We start from the raw sequence: 18,791 nt of genomic DNA, 5'->3' as shown, positions 1-18,791 counted from the left end.
CAGAGTCCTGCCAAATCAGTCCTGGGTACAAGTCAACAGTTTATAAAACCTCAATATTTGCATGTTTGCCATGTTGTGTTTACCATGTTAGCAAAACATACAGTTAAGGAAAATGCATATCTGTACTCGGGATTTGCATATACAGAGATGACAGCTCTGCATTCTTGTGGCCAGTGTTATTTCACAAAGGCTCCATGAGTGTTGCTGGAGAGTAGTCTGTAAATCCTGAGGATCCTGGCTGTTTTCTGACTGTCAGACACAGAAAAAAAATAATCTGTCACTCTAAACAATGTCTGTAGAAATTGTTTGACCCTATAAAAACAATTAGATCTCTCTGTTTATCTCTGTGTTTGTTATTGGAAGCTGTTATTGAATTTTTGCGATACGATCTTACAAAGTCACCCTCGGACCTGACAAAAAACTGAGACCCAGATACTGAAATAAGTTTCTATTTGATTGCAGCCACTCAATTAAATGCAAACTCTTTTTTTTGTTCTCTTGCTTTGGACTTAGATAGACTTGCGATAACGTTAATGGATTGGATGATGGCCTAATCTAGCCTCATGTCTAGTCTGTGATAGAGCTGCCATCACAGGGGTTCTGCCCGGCAAATGATCATCTCCATAAGTGCCTCAGTCCATGCCAAAGACCAAATGAGAGACAAGTCACTTTGTACAGATTAATTATTGGGTGCTGATAGCGGACCACAAGGTCTGTTCATCTATAAGGAGTTAGCTGACTTGTTAGCATTCAGGCAGTTCACTCTGAAGTGAACTCGCCACGACCCATCACAGGGTAGCTAGCCTCTTATGTGTCTGCTGCCCACTTTCTTTGTCTCAGCAGATGCAGGTATTAAGAGGGAACCTCAGCGGGAGGTTCAAAAGGTTAATGAAGCTATACCCCCAAGCAATATGACACCAGATTCACCCTCCATTGATAAAAGGACCACCAGACCCTCTCTTAGCTGAGCAGATGGGTACTGGGCATAGAGGGCCACTTGCCCTACAACAGCTTCAGATGAATAGAGCCCCCGGGGTTGGTATCCGAGAGGTGCTGTAGCAAGAGACGACAAAGAGCTGTAATGAATATGATGCCTTTCATAGGTTTGCTCAAAGTGTAGCCCTCCCACCCCCAACCCCCACAACCAGCAGAAATTTCATGTGGCTTCTATCACAGTTTTGTATTTGTCTTGAAAATTGTTTATCATTGTTGCCGTCAGATACCACATGGAGTTTATTTATCTTGGTTACCTTGTTTTTATAAGATCCTTGATGATTTGTCAGGATCGATCAGGCCAATTATACGTAGATGCTCCATGTTTCGCTGGACCATTTAGTGAAATGATGTCAGACACATGACCTATGTTACAAGTCATCCCCTCAATTTTTTTTTGTGGCTTTTTTCCCCCCTCTTTTTCTCCCCAATTGTACTTGGCCAATTACCCTATTTTCTGACCCATCCCGATCGCTGCTCCACCCCCTCCGCCAATCCAGGGAGGGCTGCAGACTACCACATGCCTCTTTTGATACATATGGAGTCGCCAGACGCTTCTTTTCACCTGACAGTGAGGAGTTTTGCCAGGGGGACATAGCACGTGGGAGGATCATGCTATTCCCCCGTCCCCCCTCCCCAAACAGGTGCCTTGACTGACCAGAGGAGGCGCTAATGCAGCGACCAGGACACATATCCACATCTGGCTTCCCACCCGCAGACATAGCCAATTGTGTCTGTAGGGACGTCCGACCAAGCCGGAGGTAACACGGGGATTCGAATCAGCAACGGAATAGACCGCTATGCCACCCGGACGCCCCTGAGTCATCCCCTCTCTTTGATGCTTCCTGTTATGTACAATTTGATATTATTAAGCACAACTGCTTGAAACAAAATCTAAAAGAAAAAAAAAGAATTAGCCAAATAAGGTCAACAGAATCAGGAGAGCATTTCCCTTGTCTTCCATAATGTGAACATTGTAGACATCATAACTATGAGTCATCTTTTATTTTGGATTCCCCTGATGTCCAGTGTTTTTTCAACCGGCTGTAAGGCCTTTTTTTTTTTTTTTTTACATTGTTAAGCTTCTCATTTATTAATGAGTTCTGCAGCTTCCCTTGTTTCAAAGTCTATTGATGTAATATACTAGAGGCTCTCTATAGAAGACTATTGATACAATATAGAGGCTCTCTATAGAAGTCGTGTTCAGATATGTTTGGCATGCTATCCTGCCAAGAGTAACTGGAAGTTTATAGTGTTGAGACTAAAAAATACTACACTTATCTTACCTGTGATGGTGAGTAATTTCACTGGTTGGCCTATAGGTACTATTTTGGTACACACTTTCTCACTTTGAACAACTGGCGTAAAGTTCACTCATTTTCCTAATTATTTCTATCTGAAAAACATTTGTGGAAAAATGCAGATAGACACTATTACCCTTAGCAACTGATTTTTGAATGTTAACAAATAAATATAGATAAAAGTATACATAAACATGAACCATCGTAGCTTCTTTTTCTTTTCTTTTTTTAATTTTCCCCCTTTTTCTCCCCAATTTTACATGGCCGACTACCCCACTCTCCCGAGCCGTCCCGGTCGCTGCTCCACCCCCTCTGCCGATCCGGGGAGGGCTGCAGACTACCAAGTCTCCTCTGATACATGTGGAGTCGCCAGCCGTTTCTTTTCACCTGACAGCGAGGAGTTTCGCCAGGGGGATGTAGCTCATGGGAGAAACACGCTATTCCCCCCAGTCCCCCCCCCCCCAAACAGGCACCCCCGACTGACCAAAGGAGGCACTAGTGCAGCGATTAGCACACATACCCACATCCAGCTTTCCATACGTGTCCAATTGTGTCTGTAGGGATGCCCGACCAAGCCAAATGTAACACAGGGATTCAAACCGGCGATCCCCGTGTTGGTAGGCAACGGAATAGACCGCTGAGCTACCCGGACACCCTTATAGTTTCTCTTTAATCTTTGTTTTGTTGCCAATGTTTTACATTGTGAAAAGTTGCCTTGCCGCCCACAGCTTAGTGGACCACATGAAGGGTTAAATATTTTGGGAAGTCTAAAAGGACAGTACGTGGAGTGAAAGAGAAAACTGAAGCTCCAGTTGAATTTATTTGGTCAATGAGAAAACGCCACAAATGATGCTGGAGCATTGCCTTACAAGTTTTCCGCATGAGTTGCAGAGTTTATGGCAGTATTAAGAGGCACTCCTAACTGCCCCTCTCTATCTGTTAAATTGTAAAACAACTTACGTAAGAATTTGCCCAGGGAACATGGGGACTTGGGGTGTGTGATACATGGAGGGCTGCCATGTTGGTTTGTGCAATCCCAGCGGACATGGGAGCGGCCATCAGAGGAGAAGGGGGAAATGTAAGCGGATCATGTGGCGGATGTTAGCAGCCTTCGGTGTCTGGGTTACCTTCAGTTCAACAGCAGAGACCAAAGCTGTCTGCTGCTGAAGCGAGGGTTGACACCGGGTGACACAGACTTAATGGTTCACTACCAGTGGAGAGAGGGAGACAAGGGCACGATGGCAGGAGACAGATGCATAAATGAAGAGGCGACAGGGGGGAAAAAAAGTGAGATAGTGTTTTTTTTTTTAGTAAAACCATTTTGAGCTTTGCCACAGTGACCAAGGTGAGACCACTGACTGTAGAGGTGAGGACAGGGAAGTAAAGTAAGGGATGATGTCCTTTTTGCAACAGGGAGCAGCTGAGTGACAGGGCCTGGGTGTGAACAGGGTGGATGTACTTAAGTGCCCCCTCGAACACACACACACACACACACACACACACACACACACACACACACACACACACACAGATACTGAGTGTGTCAGACTGCCTTCAACAAAATATATTTTGTATGTTCTCAAGGGCCAGCTGCCAGCAAGTTACTCATTCAGGTAGACACAGAGTCTGCCGGCAAACCATTCTACAAATCTGTCCCCTCAGTCAACCACCGTGCAAGCCAGCCAGGCAACCACCCACCCCCCCAGTCAACAAGCCATTTAGTAAACAAACTGTAAATTCCGCCTGCCTGCAAGCTAACCAGTCTGCAAGTCTGCTTGCAATTATTCAGCCTTGCTGCCAGCCGGTCTGCCAGCCTGTCAGACAACAGTGGTGTCCTGGGGGACAGCGTGACGGCAGGTAGGGGAGTGACGGTGTCCTAAGTCTCTTGTTTATTCTGCAGTCTTTGGTCTGTCCAGGCTGATTGCGTGTTTTAAGTACCCTCAGGCAGGACCCGGTCGCACCAGACAACCACCTGCAATTGACCCCAGGTTGTCCTATTTTGTCGTTTGGTTTTATTAGTCACCGTAAATGTTTGAATGTGGTCCTTGTGGAAGCTGTGTCAGTACCGTGGCTCCTTAACAGGAGACGCCATGTGCTGCCTCTCTGTTTATTCTCCAGACGTCATTACCTACGCAGGGGCTTGGAGGGTATCTAATGGAGTCGGACACGAGGAGCTGTCGGCTGTGTTTATGTTTAGAGCAAAGGTTTCATCGCAGAAAGTCGAATCAGTTAATTTCTGTGATTTTCTTACCTGGATTATTGAGCATGCATGAAGACGAAGGTCTCGTTGGTTTAGCCGAATGCTTCTATACTTTATCTTTATACTTTATCTATCTAAAAAAAAAAACAGATTTGAGATTTTGCCCTTGTGAACAGGTTAGAAAAAGGCTTGGCAGTAGTCGTAAAGTGTATGGCTCGGTTTTTAATTGTCCTTTGATGGGGTGTACCGGTGCTGTCATCCCAGGATTACCGACTCAGACTACTTTGAGTTGTTTATGATGTTTGGAAGACCTTAACAACAATGTTGCTGTATTTGGAAAAGATGGAGTTGGAACAGACGCGTAGTAGTATCTATTTCAAGTGATTTTTTTTTAAAAATTTCCCCCTCTGTGAACCATGACCATTTATTAAGTAGAAAAAAAAGATGAACTCAGCATATATCTACACGGCTGGCACCTTCTTTTTTTTTGTGCAGCTCACGTTGGAGCCAATAAAACAGCAGCTGTGTCCGGGGCCCCGTCTTTGGAGATAAATTACAGAGTTGTTGCAGTAGTCACTTGTCTCTCTCATTTTCCACCCCTCCGTCACCACAAAATGATAGCCAAGCTCCCATGTCGTCTTCTTGGTGATCTTTTACAGAGTGCTGATGACAGCCTGATTTGTATAAAGGGATACAAAAGCAAAATGCCCCCCCCCCCCGCTCCCACCCGAGTAAGTTGAAGGCCTGGAGAACAGGGAGCAAATTGGACGAGATCTGTGGCCAAGCTTCAACTTTTTTTAAACCGATCACGCAACCCTATGAATTAATGTGCGTTTTCATGTCAACTTATTGATGGCCTGAGTGGTCTAAGTAGATTAGGTTTTTTTTTTTCTTTCCTCTGGCAGCGTGGTGAAGGAGAAAAGAGAACACAAATGTTTTGTTGCTATCATGACATTTGGGTTAAGTGTGCCAGAGCTTTTTAAAACAATGTAAGCGTTGTTATGGGAAACTCGGCCTGTTAAAGTTCACTGATGCCATTTCTTATAAATAGAAATTAATAAATACGTTTGTGCATTGGCTATAAAGTCGTTAAATTAAATAAAAAAAAAAGCACATTTCCCAGTCAAGGATCAAGGCTACATTTCAGCTAACTCCCATAATGCTATCAAGCCCATATCATTGATTTACATCAAATGGTTAGTCATTGACCCGTTATTCTATCTCAGGATGCCTCTTGTCTGTGAAAATATCTTGTGTCAAGCTAAAAGGACTGGTCCTCTTCTCCTTTCAGCAGATCCTGAATTATAGACGTGATTACTGAATGGCAGCCGGTTTGGGTTTACCAAGAATCGATCGATGAGAACTACGGCTGGATGAAAACAGCGAGCCTTTAACTCCGAGAGGACCGCTCTCTGCCATCTCAAGACTCCACTAACGGTGCGTAAAGACCATTGGCCGTACAACAATCTGTTAAGGACGTTTTATTCTCCTTCTGCCCACAGGAAGACGCAAGCGAGCAAATAAGCGCTGTGGTTTGAAAGGGAGCTTTACGAATTCTCGGGAATCTTGAGAAAAATGTTTGTTTGTGTGTTTCTGCAACAGGATCGAATGACCATGTGGACGTTAGCGTCAGCTGTCTGCTCTCCTATGGCTGCTGTGCTGCTATTGGCCAGCTGCCTCCACTCAGCGATGGCTGCTGCTGATGATGTCACGCCACGCATCAGTTTCCCATACAGTAAGTCCAAATATTCTCATACGCAGCTTGACATTAATAGGGGATAACCTACATTATTTTAACACCCAACCCCCCAAATGCGCACGCACACACACACACACACACACACACACACACACACACACACACACACACACATGCAGATACTAAAACTGCAGTGATGGCCATAATAACTAGTTACATATATGGCTGGATACTTCATGTAGTTCGATTATACAATTTATTATTGACACATAATCATTGATTATCCTGTTATTTTGTGTAATCTATCATTGTGGGTTTTACAGAAACAAGTAGTTGTGTTCTATTTGAAATATTTCTATGCCAAAATAACCTTACTGAATGGTCCAGTATGATTTGATGGATGGCACTGCAAGTGTTAAATGGTTCCTTCCCACTTTCCATATATTTTCCACAGAAAAGAAAGGCATATCCCATGTGTTTCAGCACACGCACAAGGGCACATAAACACTAAGAGCGCACAAGCACCCACACATGGACATATACAGGACAACATGCAGACAACCACATTCACATACATTTGTTCCCAAGTATGGGGATTCTGTGGGTATCTGTAGTATTTGTAGTTTGTGCCACGCTCAAAGTATATGCTGCCATAACACCAGACGCTCTACTGACTAACTGACAGGACCACAAAATTTGCTGTTTGGTTTGGTTCGGAGTCTGTTTTACCACAAAACGGGGAGGGATGCAAATAGGTCCTAACGTGTGCCTACTCAGAGTATTACTCAGATGAACACTGCAAACAATGAGGCTTTTTACACAGCCTTTTCAAGGTGGGACCATGACGCCATTAATCCGCCTTGCCGTTCTGTGTAGAACGTACGAGCACGTGGGGGGGCATTGTTGTTACGGCGTTAAGCCGGCAACGGAGGTAGTCACAGAGCCGAATAAACGTCTTTGTAAAAGGGACGACCAGCAGGATGGGCCAGGCGACGCTGTTGTGTTACACATTACGCCGCCTCTGTGTCCAGAACACCGGCATGCTATGTAAAATCACACACTGGGGCATCATTATGCCTGCTTTGTTTGGCTCAGTGTAAACAAGACCAGGTCAAAACCTAGTATATGGCTGGAGCGTGCATGGTCAATATTCGAAATTGTGGCCAATTTGTTACAGAGATAGTCAGTGGTAGTGTATAAAATGTGATTCCTGGATATAAAAAGCTCATCTTCAGTTTTCTGCAGTGGTCCCAGTAATATTTGTTAAAATGTGCTGAAGTAGTATATCGCATGACATGGTGAAGCTACGTTCAAGTAAAAAGGTTATAAATGCAGTTGGGAGAACAATACTTTCCACTCATATCTTGGGATGTTCGATTTGAAAGAGAACTTAATTTAATTTAAAGTGTACCTATTCTAGGCGGCATGGTGGCGCAGTGGTTGGCGTGGTCGCCTCACAGCAAGAAGGTCCTGGGTTCGAGCCCCGGGGTAGTCCAACCTTGGGGGTCATCCTCTGTGTGGAGTTTGCATGTTCTCCCCGTGTCTTCGTGGGTTTCCTCCGGGTGCTCCGGTTTCCTCCCACAGTCCAAAGACATGTAGATCAGGTGAATCGGCCATGCTAAATTGTCCTTTGGTATAAATGTGTGTGTGTGTGTGTGTGTGTGTGTGTGTGTGTGTGTGTGTGTGTGTGTGTGGAGGAATAGGAGTACTGTGGACATGGTGTTCACAGCACGGCAACTCCAAGAGAAGTGTAGGGAGCAACATCAGAACCTCTTCATAGCCTTCATCGACCTGTCAAAGGCTTTCGACACAGTCAACAGGGACATCCTATGGAACATCCTCCTGAAGTTTGGCTGTCCACGAAAGTTTGTCAACATCCTTCAAAGATTTCATGTGGGGATGATGGCCCGTGTGACCATTGGAGGCCAGGAATCCGAGCCCTTCAGGGTGTGCACCGGGGTACGTCAGGGGTGCATCCTTGCTCCAGTTCTCTTCAACATATTCCTCCTGTGTGTGACATTGCTGCTCCACAAGGAAATCAGGAAGGACAGTGGGGTTACTGTGGACTTCAGACTAGATGGAAACCTATTTAACATCCGTAGGCTCCAAGTGGTCACAAAAATGACATCTGAGCACATCATCGAGTTACAGTACGCAGATGACTGTGCAGTTGTGGCCCACACTCCCGAGGCACTACAACCTACCCTTGCAGCTGCTGCAAGGGCGTATGGTAGGCTGGGGCTCTCTATAAATGTGGCAAAGACTGAAGTAGTATGCCAGTGGGCATCTACTCCTCCATCTCATTCACCAACCTTCAACATCTCCGACAAACCACTTGCAACAGTGGAATCCTTCAAATACCTGGGCAGCTTCCTCTCTGACGACTGCAGCATCGACAGGGAGATGCAAAACCGGATTAAACAAGCGTCATCCTCTTTTGGCAGACTTAGGAGAAGGGTCTTTCAAAACAAAGACCTCAACCTCCACACCAAAATATCTGTCTACTTGGCAGTTGTCATCACGACTCTCCTCTACAGCTGTGAGGCGTGGACCCTGTACAGCCACCACCTCAGGATGCTTGAGGCCTTCCACATCAGATGCCTACAATGCATCCTGAGGATAACCTGGCGTGACCGAGTGCCCCATACTGAAATACTCCGCAAGACCAACTGCATCAGCATGGAGGCTACCGTCACCCAGCACCAACTTCGATGGCTCGGTCACGTCATCAGGATGCCAAAGGAGTGCTTACCGCGTAAAGTGCTGTATGGCCAGCTACATCTTGGCCGCCGCTTTGCAGGGGGCCAGAAAAACGGTACAAAGACCAGCTGAAGACCATCATAAAAAAGTGCGGCCTGAACCCGAGCCAGCTGGAAGACACTGCCGCCCAATGCTCCATCTGGCGGCAGCTCTGTCAACAAGGGGTGCAAAACCTCGAGAAGGACCGCGGTGATCGACGGACCAGAAGACGTCTGAAGAGACATGAAGCCAGTACCACACCTACACCCCCAGTCAGTGATTTCACCTGTTCTGTCTGCGGCAGACATTGTGGATCGCGGATTGGGCTTTACAGCCATAAGAAGACTCACAAGTGCCAGAGGCAGGATTGTCATCATCGGACACGACGGACAACCTAAAGCAAGCAAAGCAAGTGTGTGTGTGTGTGTGTGTGTGTGTGTGTGTGTGTGTGTGTGTGTGTGTGTGTGTGTGTGTGTGTGTGTGTGTGTGTGTGCGTGCCTGGTGGCCTGTCCAGGGTGTCTGCCGCCCAATGACTGCTGGGATAGGCTCCAGCATCCCCGCGACCCTGAGAGCAGGATAAGCGGTTTGGATAATGGATGGATGGCAAACCTATTCTAATTATCTGTTAACTTCCCCTCCTCTTGCATCTGTTTCTATCTGGATGTCTCTCGGTTTTCTAAGATGCGCTCTGTCTTGAAGGGTGAAGTCACAAAAGAATGGACTGTGGCCGCTGATTGCGCCATGAATTGCGCATCACTTGCAACCACTATCTGCCCCGTGTCAAGGTCCAGTTCACAAAAGATATTGCCCGAATGATATTACAGCGCAAATACGCCCATGAAGTTTTGCTGCTGAGTGTGATTCGCCCTTGTTTTGCATCTGATTGCAATAATCTGTGTGGCAAAGTGTAAATGGGGGCTTTGTACCGAGAACACAGTAGGCAGGCTCAATGTCATCCTTGATGTCATCAAGAATAACAAGACTTGTTTGACCTGGCAACCTGTATCTGCGAGTGATTTCGGTCTCAGTTAAATCAAAAAGTGATATTCTCCTTAGGAATATCAGCTCATGAGCACGCCTGGCATGAAGATGCCTTCTTCCTGGCTACATCACTGCTGCCAGGATCCCTGGAAAGTCTGGGTGTGACACCCCTTATAAATGTCCTTAGTGACCACCAACTCTCACAAGACGCTAGTAATTTTCTCTCTAACTGCGTGTGGCGATACGCGCTAGTGTTTGTGAATAGGATCTTTGCACCAAATGTAGACTTACTACCTAATTTGAATACATGAAAATGGCACCGGAGCACCGAGACATAATTTGCTTAGTAGCGCAGTTAGGGGTGCATTTCACCCTTTGAGAATTACACGGTTCTGTTTGTCTTGTTTGTGCAGGTTTAGCGGCCGCAAAAGCTGTGCAATCCTTTTGTGAATTCGCCAGTGAGTGTTTTGCCTGAGCAATTGTTATTTGGGGTGCTTTAACTGTGCGCTTTCCCTCATGCCTCTCGGTGCTCAAACAACCAATCATGTCACTTCAGTGACGGGGTGTCCTGGTAGTGTAGCGGTCTATTCCGTTGCCTACCAACATGGGGATCACCGGTTCGAATCCCCATGTTACCTCTGGCTTGGTCAGGCGTTCCTACAGACACAATTGGCCGCGTCTGCGGGTGGGAAGCCAGATGTGGGTATGTTTCCTGGTCGCTGCACTAGCACCACCTCTGGACGTTCAGGGCACCTGTTCAGGGGGGGGAGGACTGGGGGGGACTATCGTGATCCTCCCATGTGCTACATCCCCCTGGTGAAACTCCTCACTGTCAGGTGAAAAGAAGCAGCTGGCGACTCCACATGTATCGGAGGAGGCTTGTGTTAGTGTGCAGCCCTCCCCGGGTCAGCAGAGGGGGTGGAGCAAAGACAGGGATGGCTTGGAAAATAGGGTAATTGTCCAAGTACAACTGAGGAGTAAAAGAGGGGAAAAAGCCACATACAAAAAAACAAAACTTCAGTGGTGTTGTTGGTCACCTTATCCAGCGGCCCAATTGTGTCAAACATGATCAGTCTGTCATTCATTCTAAACATGACCAGTCAGTCAGTCAGTCAGTCAGTCAGTCAGTCAGTCAGTCAGTCAGTCAGTCAGTCAGTCAGTCAGGGACATTCGCGTTTGTAGGGTTGGCCCACCAGCCTTTTCAGCCAAAAAGCAAAGCCGGTGTAAAGGCGGGTCTTCATCGCGGCAGTATTGCGGGCTCTCCGTAAAAAAGCCTAGTGGCAACACTTCCTGTGGTGTGTTTTACTGTGATGCATTTTGGTATGTTCAGAGCAGACAGCAAACAGTAAGTGTATTAACACCTTCAAACGCACACAGCCCGTCCTCAACCTGTCATCGTAACTAACTCCTCTCATAATGCAGAGCCGGGCTGAAAAACTTGTCTGTCAAATAAGCTTTTGTGGCAAACCCACCACTTTGACCAAAGGCCTTGTCACACCTTTATCATTTGCATGTCATTATTCCATCTAAACCGCAGTCTTCCTCTCATTGTGGTCACCTTGGGTTAAGCATTTATAAGTAAAAATCACAGCACACATCTTTTTTGGTAATTTGTTGGTGTTGCAGGGAATACTATAAATGGGGGGGGAATGGAGGCATCTGTCTGTAAGTAATTAGAGTGGAGATGGACCAATTGATGGACCACTCCACAGGACAGTGTAGCTCAAGATATCGCCGTGCTCTGAACACCCTGTGCGCTCATCGTTTGAGTTGTGTTGCCCCGTGCAAGAGTTTCACAGAGCTTCGTACTGTCAGCTCAGTAATTCGTCACTTGAACAGTATTTTTTCTGAAAGTCTGATCATGCAGACAAATATGTTCATCCCGCAGCAACCAAAGTGGTTGTTTTTCCAGCAGGGATGTAAGGGAGGGTGTATATGGGGTGTGACGGCTCTTGACTACCTGTCTGAACTTGAAATAAGTCGGTGAAGGTTTATTTTCACCTGTCAAACAAACGCAGAAAATGTGGCCCTAATATTTTAAATGGAGCGCGTTACAATAGCGTTAATCATACCTCAGTACATCCTTACAAATGTTGCTCTTGTTTTGCAGAGAGCAGAATGAAAACTCGAGCTGGTGCAAAGCCGGTTCCCAGTAAATGGGTGTGGTGCAAACCGCTCCTTTTCCCCCAACTTTTAGTCCACTCTAAATTCTTCTTTTTTCTTTTTTTTTTTTAAAATGTCATTCTTTTAACTTCATTTCAAACAGTTTATTTAGGGTCCTTCAACCAGCAAACATACTGGGTAGGCAGTCATGTGAGAGACAGAGGCCTTTCGGGTGATGATGTAGTGTGGAAGCATGTAAATCTCATCCAAATGTCAGTGACACTGATTGTAACCTCTTTTCATTTCAGTCCAAGAGTGCAGAGTTGTATAAATACGGTGTGTGGTATCGCCGATGTGCTTTACATATCCTATGTAAATTAAGCTCTAACACAAGAATACCATGCCAGTGAGAATGAACTTCACGTAAAGCGGCGAACCCCTTAAACCTCCTGGTTCATTTGTACGGTACAACAAAAAAGGGGCCCTGTCTATTTCTTCGAGTGAGGACCCTTCCTTCCTTTTGCAGCTTTTTTTTTTTATCTCCCCCAGAAAAGCTCCTTTTCTTACTTTTCACTCAATTTCTCCTCTCTCACTTTGCTTCTGCCCTAATGAGCGGGCTAATCTCCAATGTGTAGTGAGTGGAAGTATTATGGTTGTGGTGGGAGAGCTTGTCTGTTTTTCATTATGGCTGTTGTGCACAGGGAGACAGCCCAGAGGATCATGGGACCTGAAGTGGCAGGCAGTCAACTAGGCATGTTGCCTCTGTCTCTGTTTGTAACATAGAAGTTGGGTTTAAAAAGCAAACTTTGCTCCCATCTCGGAGCCATGGCAGCCAAGTTTTCAAACGTCTTCCTCTGGAGATGCAGTGTTGAGGTGTTTTCTCTTAAAGTTGGGACAAAAGAATCCGGTTGTGAAGATACCCAAGACCAGTTGACTTTTATATTGATTGATTGGTTGGTTACTTGAACATTGATGACTTAATCAATGTCATCTCGTTTTCTTTTTTTTTCCTGCTCAGCTTTTGTTACCGCCTCATTACTTGATAAGTCAGATATTCATTTATATGTTCATATATAGTTGTAAAATATTTCTGAGAAATGGGAATATTTGTCAGCCACCTTGTAGTATTACTGGCAATCCTGTCTGTAATAGATAGTGTTGTTTGTGATTCTTCCCATTCCTACCGTGACGAGGTTCGGGCACGCTCAGAGAGGACACAGCGAGAGAAGTGTGCTTGTGCTCAATGCATAATTCGTAAACGGTATAAATTCAAATATGGGTTTGACGCTCAAACAGTAGGTTCTTTTCAAACAGATCAGTCAATATATTACCCCCCCACCCCCCACCCACCCCATTCCAGGGTTTTAAATGATAGTTTGCAACATTGTCTGATATGTATATAGGGAGCCAGGGTTAATTTGATTGGGCACAGATGTACCTTGGTGACCAGATGGGTCTCTCGTGAGTCTCCCTGCCTCATGACCGCACCCCACCTGCTACACTAACAATGCATTGAATAGCCTTTGTGCTTTTCTATTACACTTCAGAGTGCCTGGTAAACCAGTAAACCAAATTTGCATGCGATAAAGGCTGTGAGCCAGATTTTAAAATGTTTCAATCACGGTAAATGGTAGGCCTATTACATTGCTGTGCACCATAGTATTCAGATATATGTGTAATATTAAAGGAAAAAAAACAGGTCAGAAAGAGAGCAAATCAAAGTACTCCTTCAAGCGAGAGGACTTAACTACCAACCATGTTGCGTTTGTTGCACGTCCACAGAATGTTTCCTTTCATTTGGTCAATGCACAGCAGATATTGTGTACTTTCTCTCATGCATGCTAACCCCGTGACCTTGGCAGTGTGTGGATTGCAGCGCAGGGAGGGAGGGGGGAGACAGAGGGGGTCAGGCAAAATACTCGTGAGTTTTTAGACATGCTCTGATGCCCAAGTAAAAACCCAGCAAGGACACGCCCACTGATCCTAAAAGAGAGGCAGTCTGTGGCTTCCAGCAGAGGTGGCACTCACAAGTGCCTGCATATAGCACCATAACAATCCTAACAATGGGACCTAATTATGGCACATCAACTTGGTCGGTTTCAGCCATCCTAATGGCTTCGTCACTTCCACGCTCCAGGAAACCTACAGAAAAGTACAGTCATTACAGATTTTGATAAATGAAGGTTGAATGGAAGAAACAGGGCAGCAGCTAGAAATGACAGCTTAGCTGTTAATCAAGGAGGACAGAAAGGAATGCCGGGTTAAAGATACAAATGTTGTCCGTTTGTATTGCTTTCACATGATATAAATGACCCGTAACAAAAAGAACGTGTTTTACCTCTCATACTCATCTGCATCTCGTAACATCATCTGGTTGTTATAGTTGTACAGTTAGTGTAAAAATGAGAAATGTTACAACGGTTGTTTAACCACTTTCTGCAATAGGGTTAATTTTGTTTCTGCTGTATAGTAAATGGATTTGCGTTGGTAGGGATTTTGACTGTCCTGCAGGAACCACACTCTTATGGTGCGTTCATGAGCAACTGGGAAGTGGGGAAATTCCAACCTCCGAGTGGGCGAACACACCTGAACGCCTGTCAAACTAGGAACATCTTGCTAGCAAAATGAGGGGTTTTTGAGAGCTCTGAGAAGTAGGTTTGACGTCACTTGAAATGGCAGCGTTTGTGGTCAAAGGTAAGACATGTACTTGCGTCGCGCACAAATAAGTCACTTCATTGTTAATTTAGGGCGTCCTCATTAGTGCAGGTGATTGTGATGTTAAACGTTACTTTGCAGATTACAACTCCTTATCGTTTCGGTGGCTGGGGTGGCGGCAGGTGGAGAACCACGCTGAAACACCATTCGACTATGACCTCAGATAAGATGAATTTAAACATATTACTACTGTAGTGTACAAATAGTATTGTCCTCCTGAGCTCCAGTTCACCCCGTGTTGGTTTATATGGGTGATGACAAGGTTGTTTGTCACTTTTCTGTATTCTGACAGCAGAAATAGAGCAGAGTTCCCAGGGGCAGCCATGTTGCCTGTTTGTTGTCATCATGTGAAGGCTCTTATCTAGGAAGTGGGATGTTCCCAAATGGGAACTTTCCCAATTCCCAGCTGCCTGAAAGACCGATCAAAACACCTTATAGTATTAGTCATAAATCTCATGACAGCTCTTTAAGGCGAAATAGCACCGATAACCTCCTAAACCCTCTCAGCCCTCCGCAGGTTCATCTTGTCACTTTATTTGTTGTGTGTCCACACTGCTGTCACAGGGAAGGGTTTTGTAGAATGAGATGACATACTCTAGATGCACAACCTTTGTCATACCCCAAAGGGGGAAAAAAATATCCTCGGTACCACCTGTCAAATTCACACAAACACATAAATTGCTGGGTCACGATTAGATTTTGATTTACAAAATTTTTTTCAGGGCGTCTGGGTAGCGCAGCAGTCTATTCTGTTGCCTACCAACACAGGGATTGCCAGATTGAATCCCCGTATTACCTCCGGCTTGGTCGGGCGTCTCTACAGACAAAATTGACCTTGTCTGCAGGTGGCAAGCCGGGTGTGGGTTTGTGTCGTGGTCACTGTACTAGCGCCTCCTCTGGTCGGTCGGGGTGCCTGTTCGGGGGGAATAGTGTGATCCTCCCACATGATACATCCCCCTGTTGAAACTTCTCACTGTCAGGTGAAAAGCGGCTGGTAACTCCACATTTATCGGAGGAGACATGTCTGCAGCCCTCCCTGGATCAGCAGAGGGGGTGGAGCAGCGACCGGGACAGCTCAGAAGAGTAGGGTAATTGGCCGGATACAATTGGGGGGAAAAAAGAGGGGCCCACCCCCTCCCAATTTTTTTTTCAGTACTGACGGCTATTACCATTGTTAGACTCTCGAGTCCTGATTTGTAAAGATCAACAGATCATTAGTTTTATGCCCTGACAGCGGACATTTACATTTAAATTCTTTAAAAAGATAGGCTACATGGTATCAAGTGTGATATAACCACCATATTTTTTTTCGAATGTACCACACTAAGGCCATATTTCAAATTTAAATAATCTAACTAAAATGGAAGGGATCTCTGTCTGTCTGTCTGTATGTATGTATGTATGTCCTTCGATTCTCATGACAACCATTCATCCGATTGACTCCACACTTGGCGGGTGTATTGCTGAGGACCCAAGGAAGCGCAGTGTCGAATGTGAAGTTGTTGGATGAGCGGTTTGTCAAGAAAATCGAAGGACAGACACACATACAGACAGAGACGTTCTTCCCGTGGCAACCGGACGAACAGCACCACTCTGCCATTGCAACCCACATTGTTTCAGAGGGGGGATTACACCTGAACGGGCACTGCACTAGTTCATTTAAAGTGCAATAACAGTAACTTATTTCACCAGTCGACATATTTGTCGTGTTGCCTGAGGTGGCATATAGTACCTGCATGTAGAATTGCCTGCAAACTATAAACTCCTGGCACAAACAGAGCAATATAGTGTCCATTGTTAAGTGCTGGGAGGATTGCCGTGACTTGTACATTGGGGAAACTAAACAGACGCTGGCCAAGAGGATGGCACAACACAGGAGAGCTAACACGTCAGGCAAGGACTCCGCAGTCTACACCCATCTACAGGCCAGTGGCCACTCTTTCAAGGATGAGGATGTGCACATCCTTGATAGGGAGGAACGCTGGTTTGAACGGGGAATCAAAGAGGCCATCTATGTGAAGAGGGAACGACCATCCCTGAACTGAGGGGGAGAATAAGAGTGCATCTGTTGCCATTTTACAATGCTGTGATTGCAAACATTCCAAAATCCTCTGTGAATAGTACACATGGCCATTGAAACTCTAGTTAATGGTCACACCCGTATTTGCATATGAAACTGATTGTTGTTTTTGGTTGTTATGCCACTGTATTGTTTATAAGGGTGGGGATACCTGCAGTCAGCTGAGACTGAAGAGGTCACTTAGCTGAGTGATGAAACGTATCTGTCAATAATCGTTGTATCCTGATGAACTGATTCAACTTTCTTTGACCTGCAAACTATAGTTTGTCTGTCAACGACAAGTTCGTTGTTGACATAACTCATGGGGAAGGCAAAAAGTTGTCACAAAGGGGACTTAAAGGAAGCAGGAGGATTTCCCGGTTTTGTTGTTTCTTCATCATCTCCGATTCCGATGGTGGCCATGGTGTCGGTGTCTCATCTTTGATGTGTTGTTGTTTTTTGTTTGGGTTTTTTTCCCCCTTTGGACATGTGCAAGTAAGCAGGTGTGGAGATTCTGGTAGAATCACTGATCCTGCTTTTGATATCTAGGGTTGAAATCGAAAGCTCATTTCGATCGATTTTCGATATAAAATCGAAATTGTGACACCCCTACTGGTTGAGATGTTCAAGATGACTTGATTCAATGGCAACTGCCTAAGAACCAGTGCACTAGTTTCACACAGTTCTCACAGTATCTCTGTAATATTGGTGCCACTGCTTCCACCGTTTGTGTTGGATAGACAAATGCCAGGCACCATTAAGCTCTTCAACATTAAAATGTGATTGGGATGTGAGCTTCTCTGTTTGCTCACATCACTAAGGTTCATTTGCTAATGAAAGTAGAGATTTGCAGGTTCCCATAACGTTGAATATAAAATGCTTGCTTTACTGGAAATGTGCTTAATCAGAGGCTTAACCCAGTTTTTAATGCCAAAGAATAGGCTCTGCCGTACAAAAATGATATGTCAGGTTGTACCTTATTTGTCACTTTAGAAATAAAACAAATTGAAATAAGTGATTACAAACACAAAATCCACATTTCCATACAAATGAGAGTAGATAGTGTTTTCGAGCAAACATAATTCCTCTTTGTATTTCCCCCTAGATTGATATGCAAGGAGTTGGGCTCTTCTAATACTCTTCCAGTCTGTTCATACGGACAGAGAGAGAGAGATAAGTGCAAAGAAATAGACATCAGTGTGTGAATGTGTCCCCACATGGCTTGTACCTTGGCCTGGCTGTGAACCAGGCTGTCCATCTCCGCTTCATAAAATGTTCGTCACTGTGCAATTCCCCTGTCATGCAGTCGCTCTTACCTGGGCACTACATGAGCAGTGAGACAGAGTGGTTAAAGTTTGATTAAAGTGATTTGTCTGCATAGTTAATGAAACAACCAGCTAGAATGGCAAGCACAGATCTGACATTCTCCTGACACCTGTAGCCTGAGATGGGGGGGGGGGGGGCTTGCATGCACACTAATTTACAAAACGCTGAAACTTAAACTTGTTTTTCCAAACACCTCCCGGAGAATTTGCCTCTCATAGCCAGAATTCAGATTAAAGATCTAATAGAGAATCTATGGAGGTGTTAGGGGGGTTAAATTTTTATTTTTTTTACAATAACTTATTTTACGCGGATACAAGCGGCTGAAATGAGTTTCCTCCGTAGGGTGTCTGGGCTCAGTCTTAGAGATAGGGTGAGGAGCTCGGACATCCGGAGGGAGCTTAGAGTAGAGACGCTGCTCCTTCGCGTTGAAAAGAGCCAGTTGAGGTGGTTCAGGCATCTGATTAGGATGCCTCCTGGGCGCCTTCCTTTGGAGGTTTACCGGGCACGGCCAACTGGGAGGAGACCCCGGGGTAGACCCAGAACTCGCTGGAGGGACTACATGTTCAATCTGTTCTGGGAACGCCTTGGGGTCCCCCAGGAGGAGCTGGAGGGTGGTGCTGGAGAGAGGGACGTCTGGAGTGCCCTACTTAGCTTGCTGCCATCGCAACCCGACCC

At 45.4% G+C, this 18,791-nt stretch overlaps 1 protein-coding gene across 4 annotated transcripts in view; it reads left to right on the top strand.

The window, feature by feature from the left end:
- The window catches only part of sema4bb (sema domain, immunoglobulin domain (Ig), transmembrane domain (TM) and short cytoplasmic domain, (semaphorin) 4Bb), an 82,469-nt gene that overhangs the window by 25,882 nt on the left and 37,796 nt on the right, over positions 1 to 18,791 (top strand). For 3 of the 4 annotated variants that reach the window (XM_056278786.1, XM_056278784.1, XM_056278787.1), the window contains exons 2-3: positions 5,789 to 5,931; positions 6,097 to 6,229. In XM_056278786.1, coding sequence (XP_056134761.1) covers positions 6,103 to 6,229 — 127 coding nt within the window. In that variant the 5' untranslated portion in view covers positions 5,789 to 5,931; positions 6,097 to 6,102. Of the gene's footprint in view, positions 1 to 5,785; positions 5,932 to 6,096; positions 6,230 to 18,791 lie in introns of all 4 variants that reach the window. The other variant, XM_056278785.1, reaches the window with a different exon arrangement.

Source organism: Lampris incognitus, chromosome 4 (genome assembly GCF_029633865.1).
Source record: "Lampris incognitus isolate fLamInc1 chromosome 4, fLamInc1.hap2, whole genome shotgun sequence".
Taxonomy (NCBI): domain Eukaryota; kingdom Metazoa; phylum Chordata; class Actinopteri; order Lampriformes; family Lampridae; genus Lampris; species Lampris incognitus.
The sequence above is the reverse complement of the archived record's forward strand: the minus strand, read 5'-3'. Positions and strand labels throughout refer to the sequence as shown.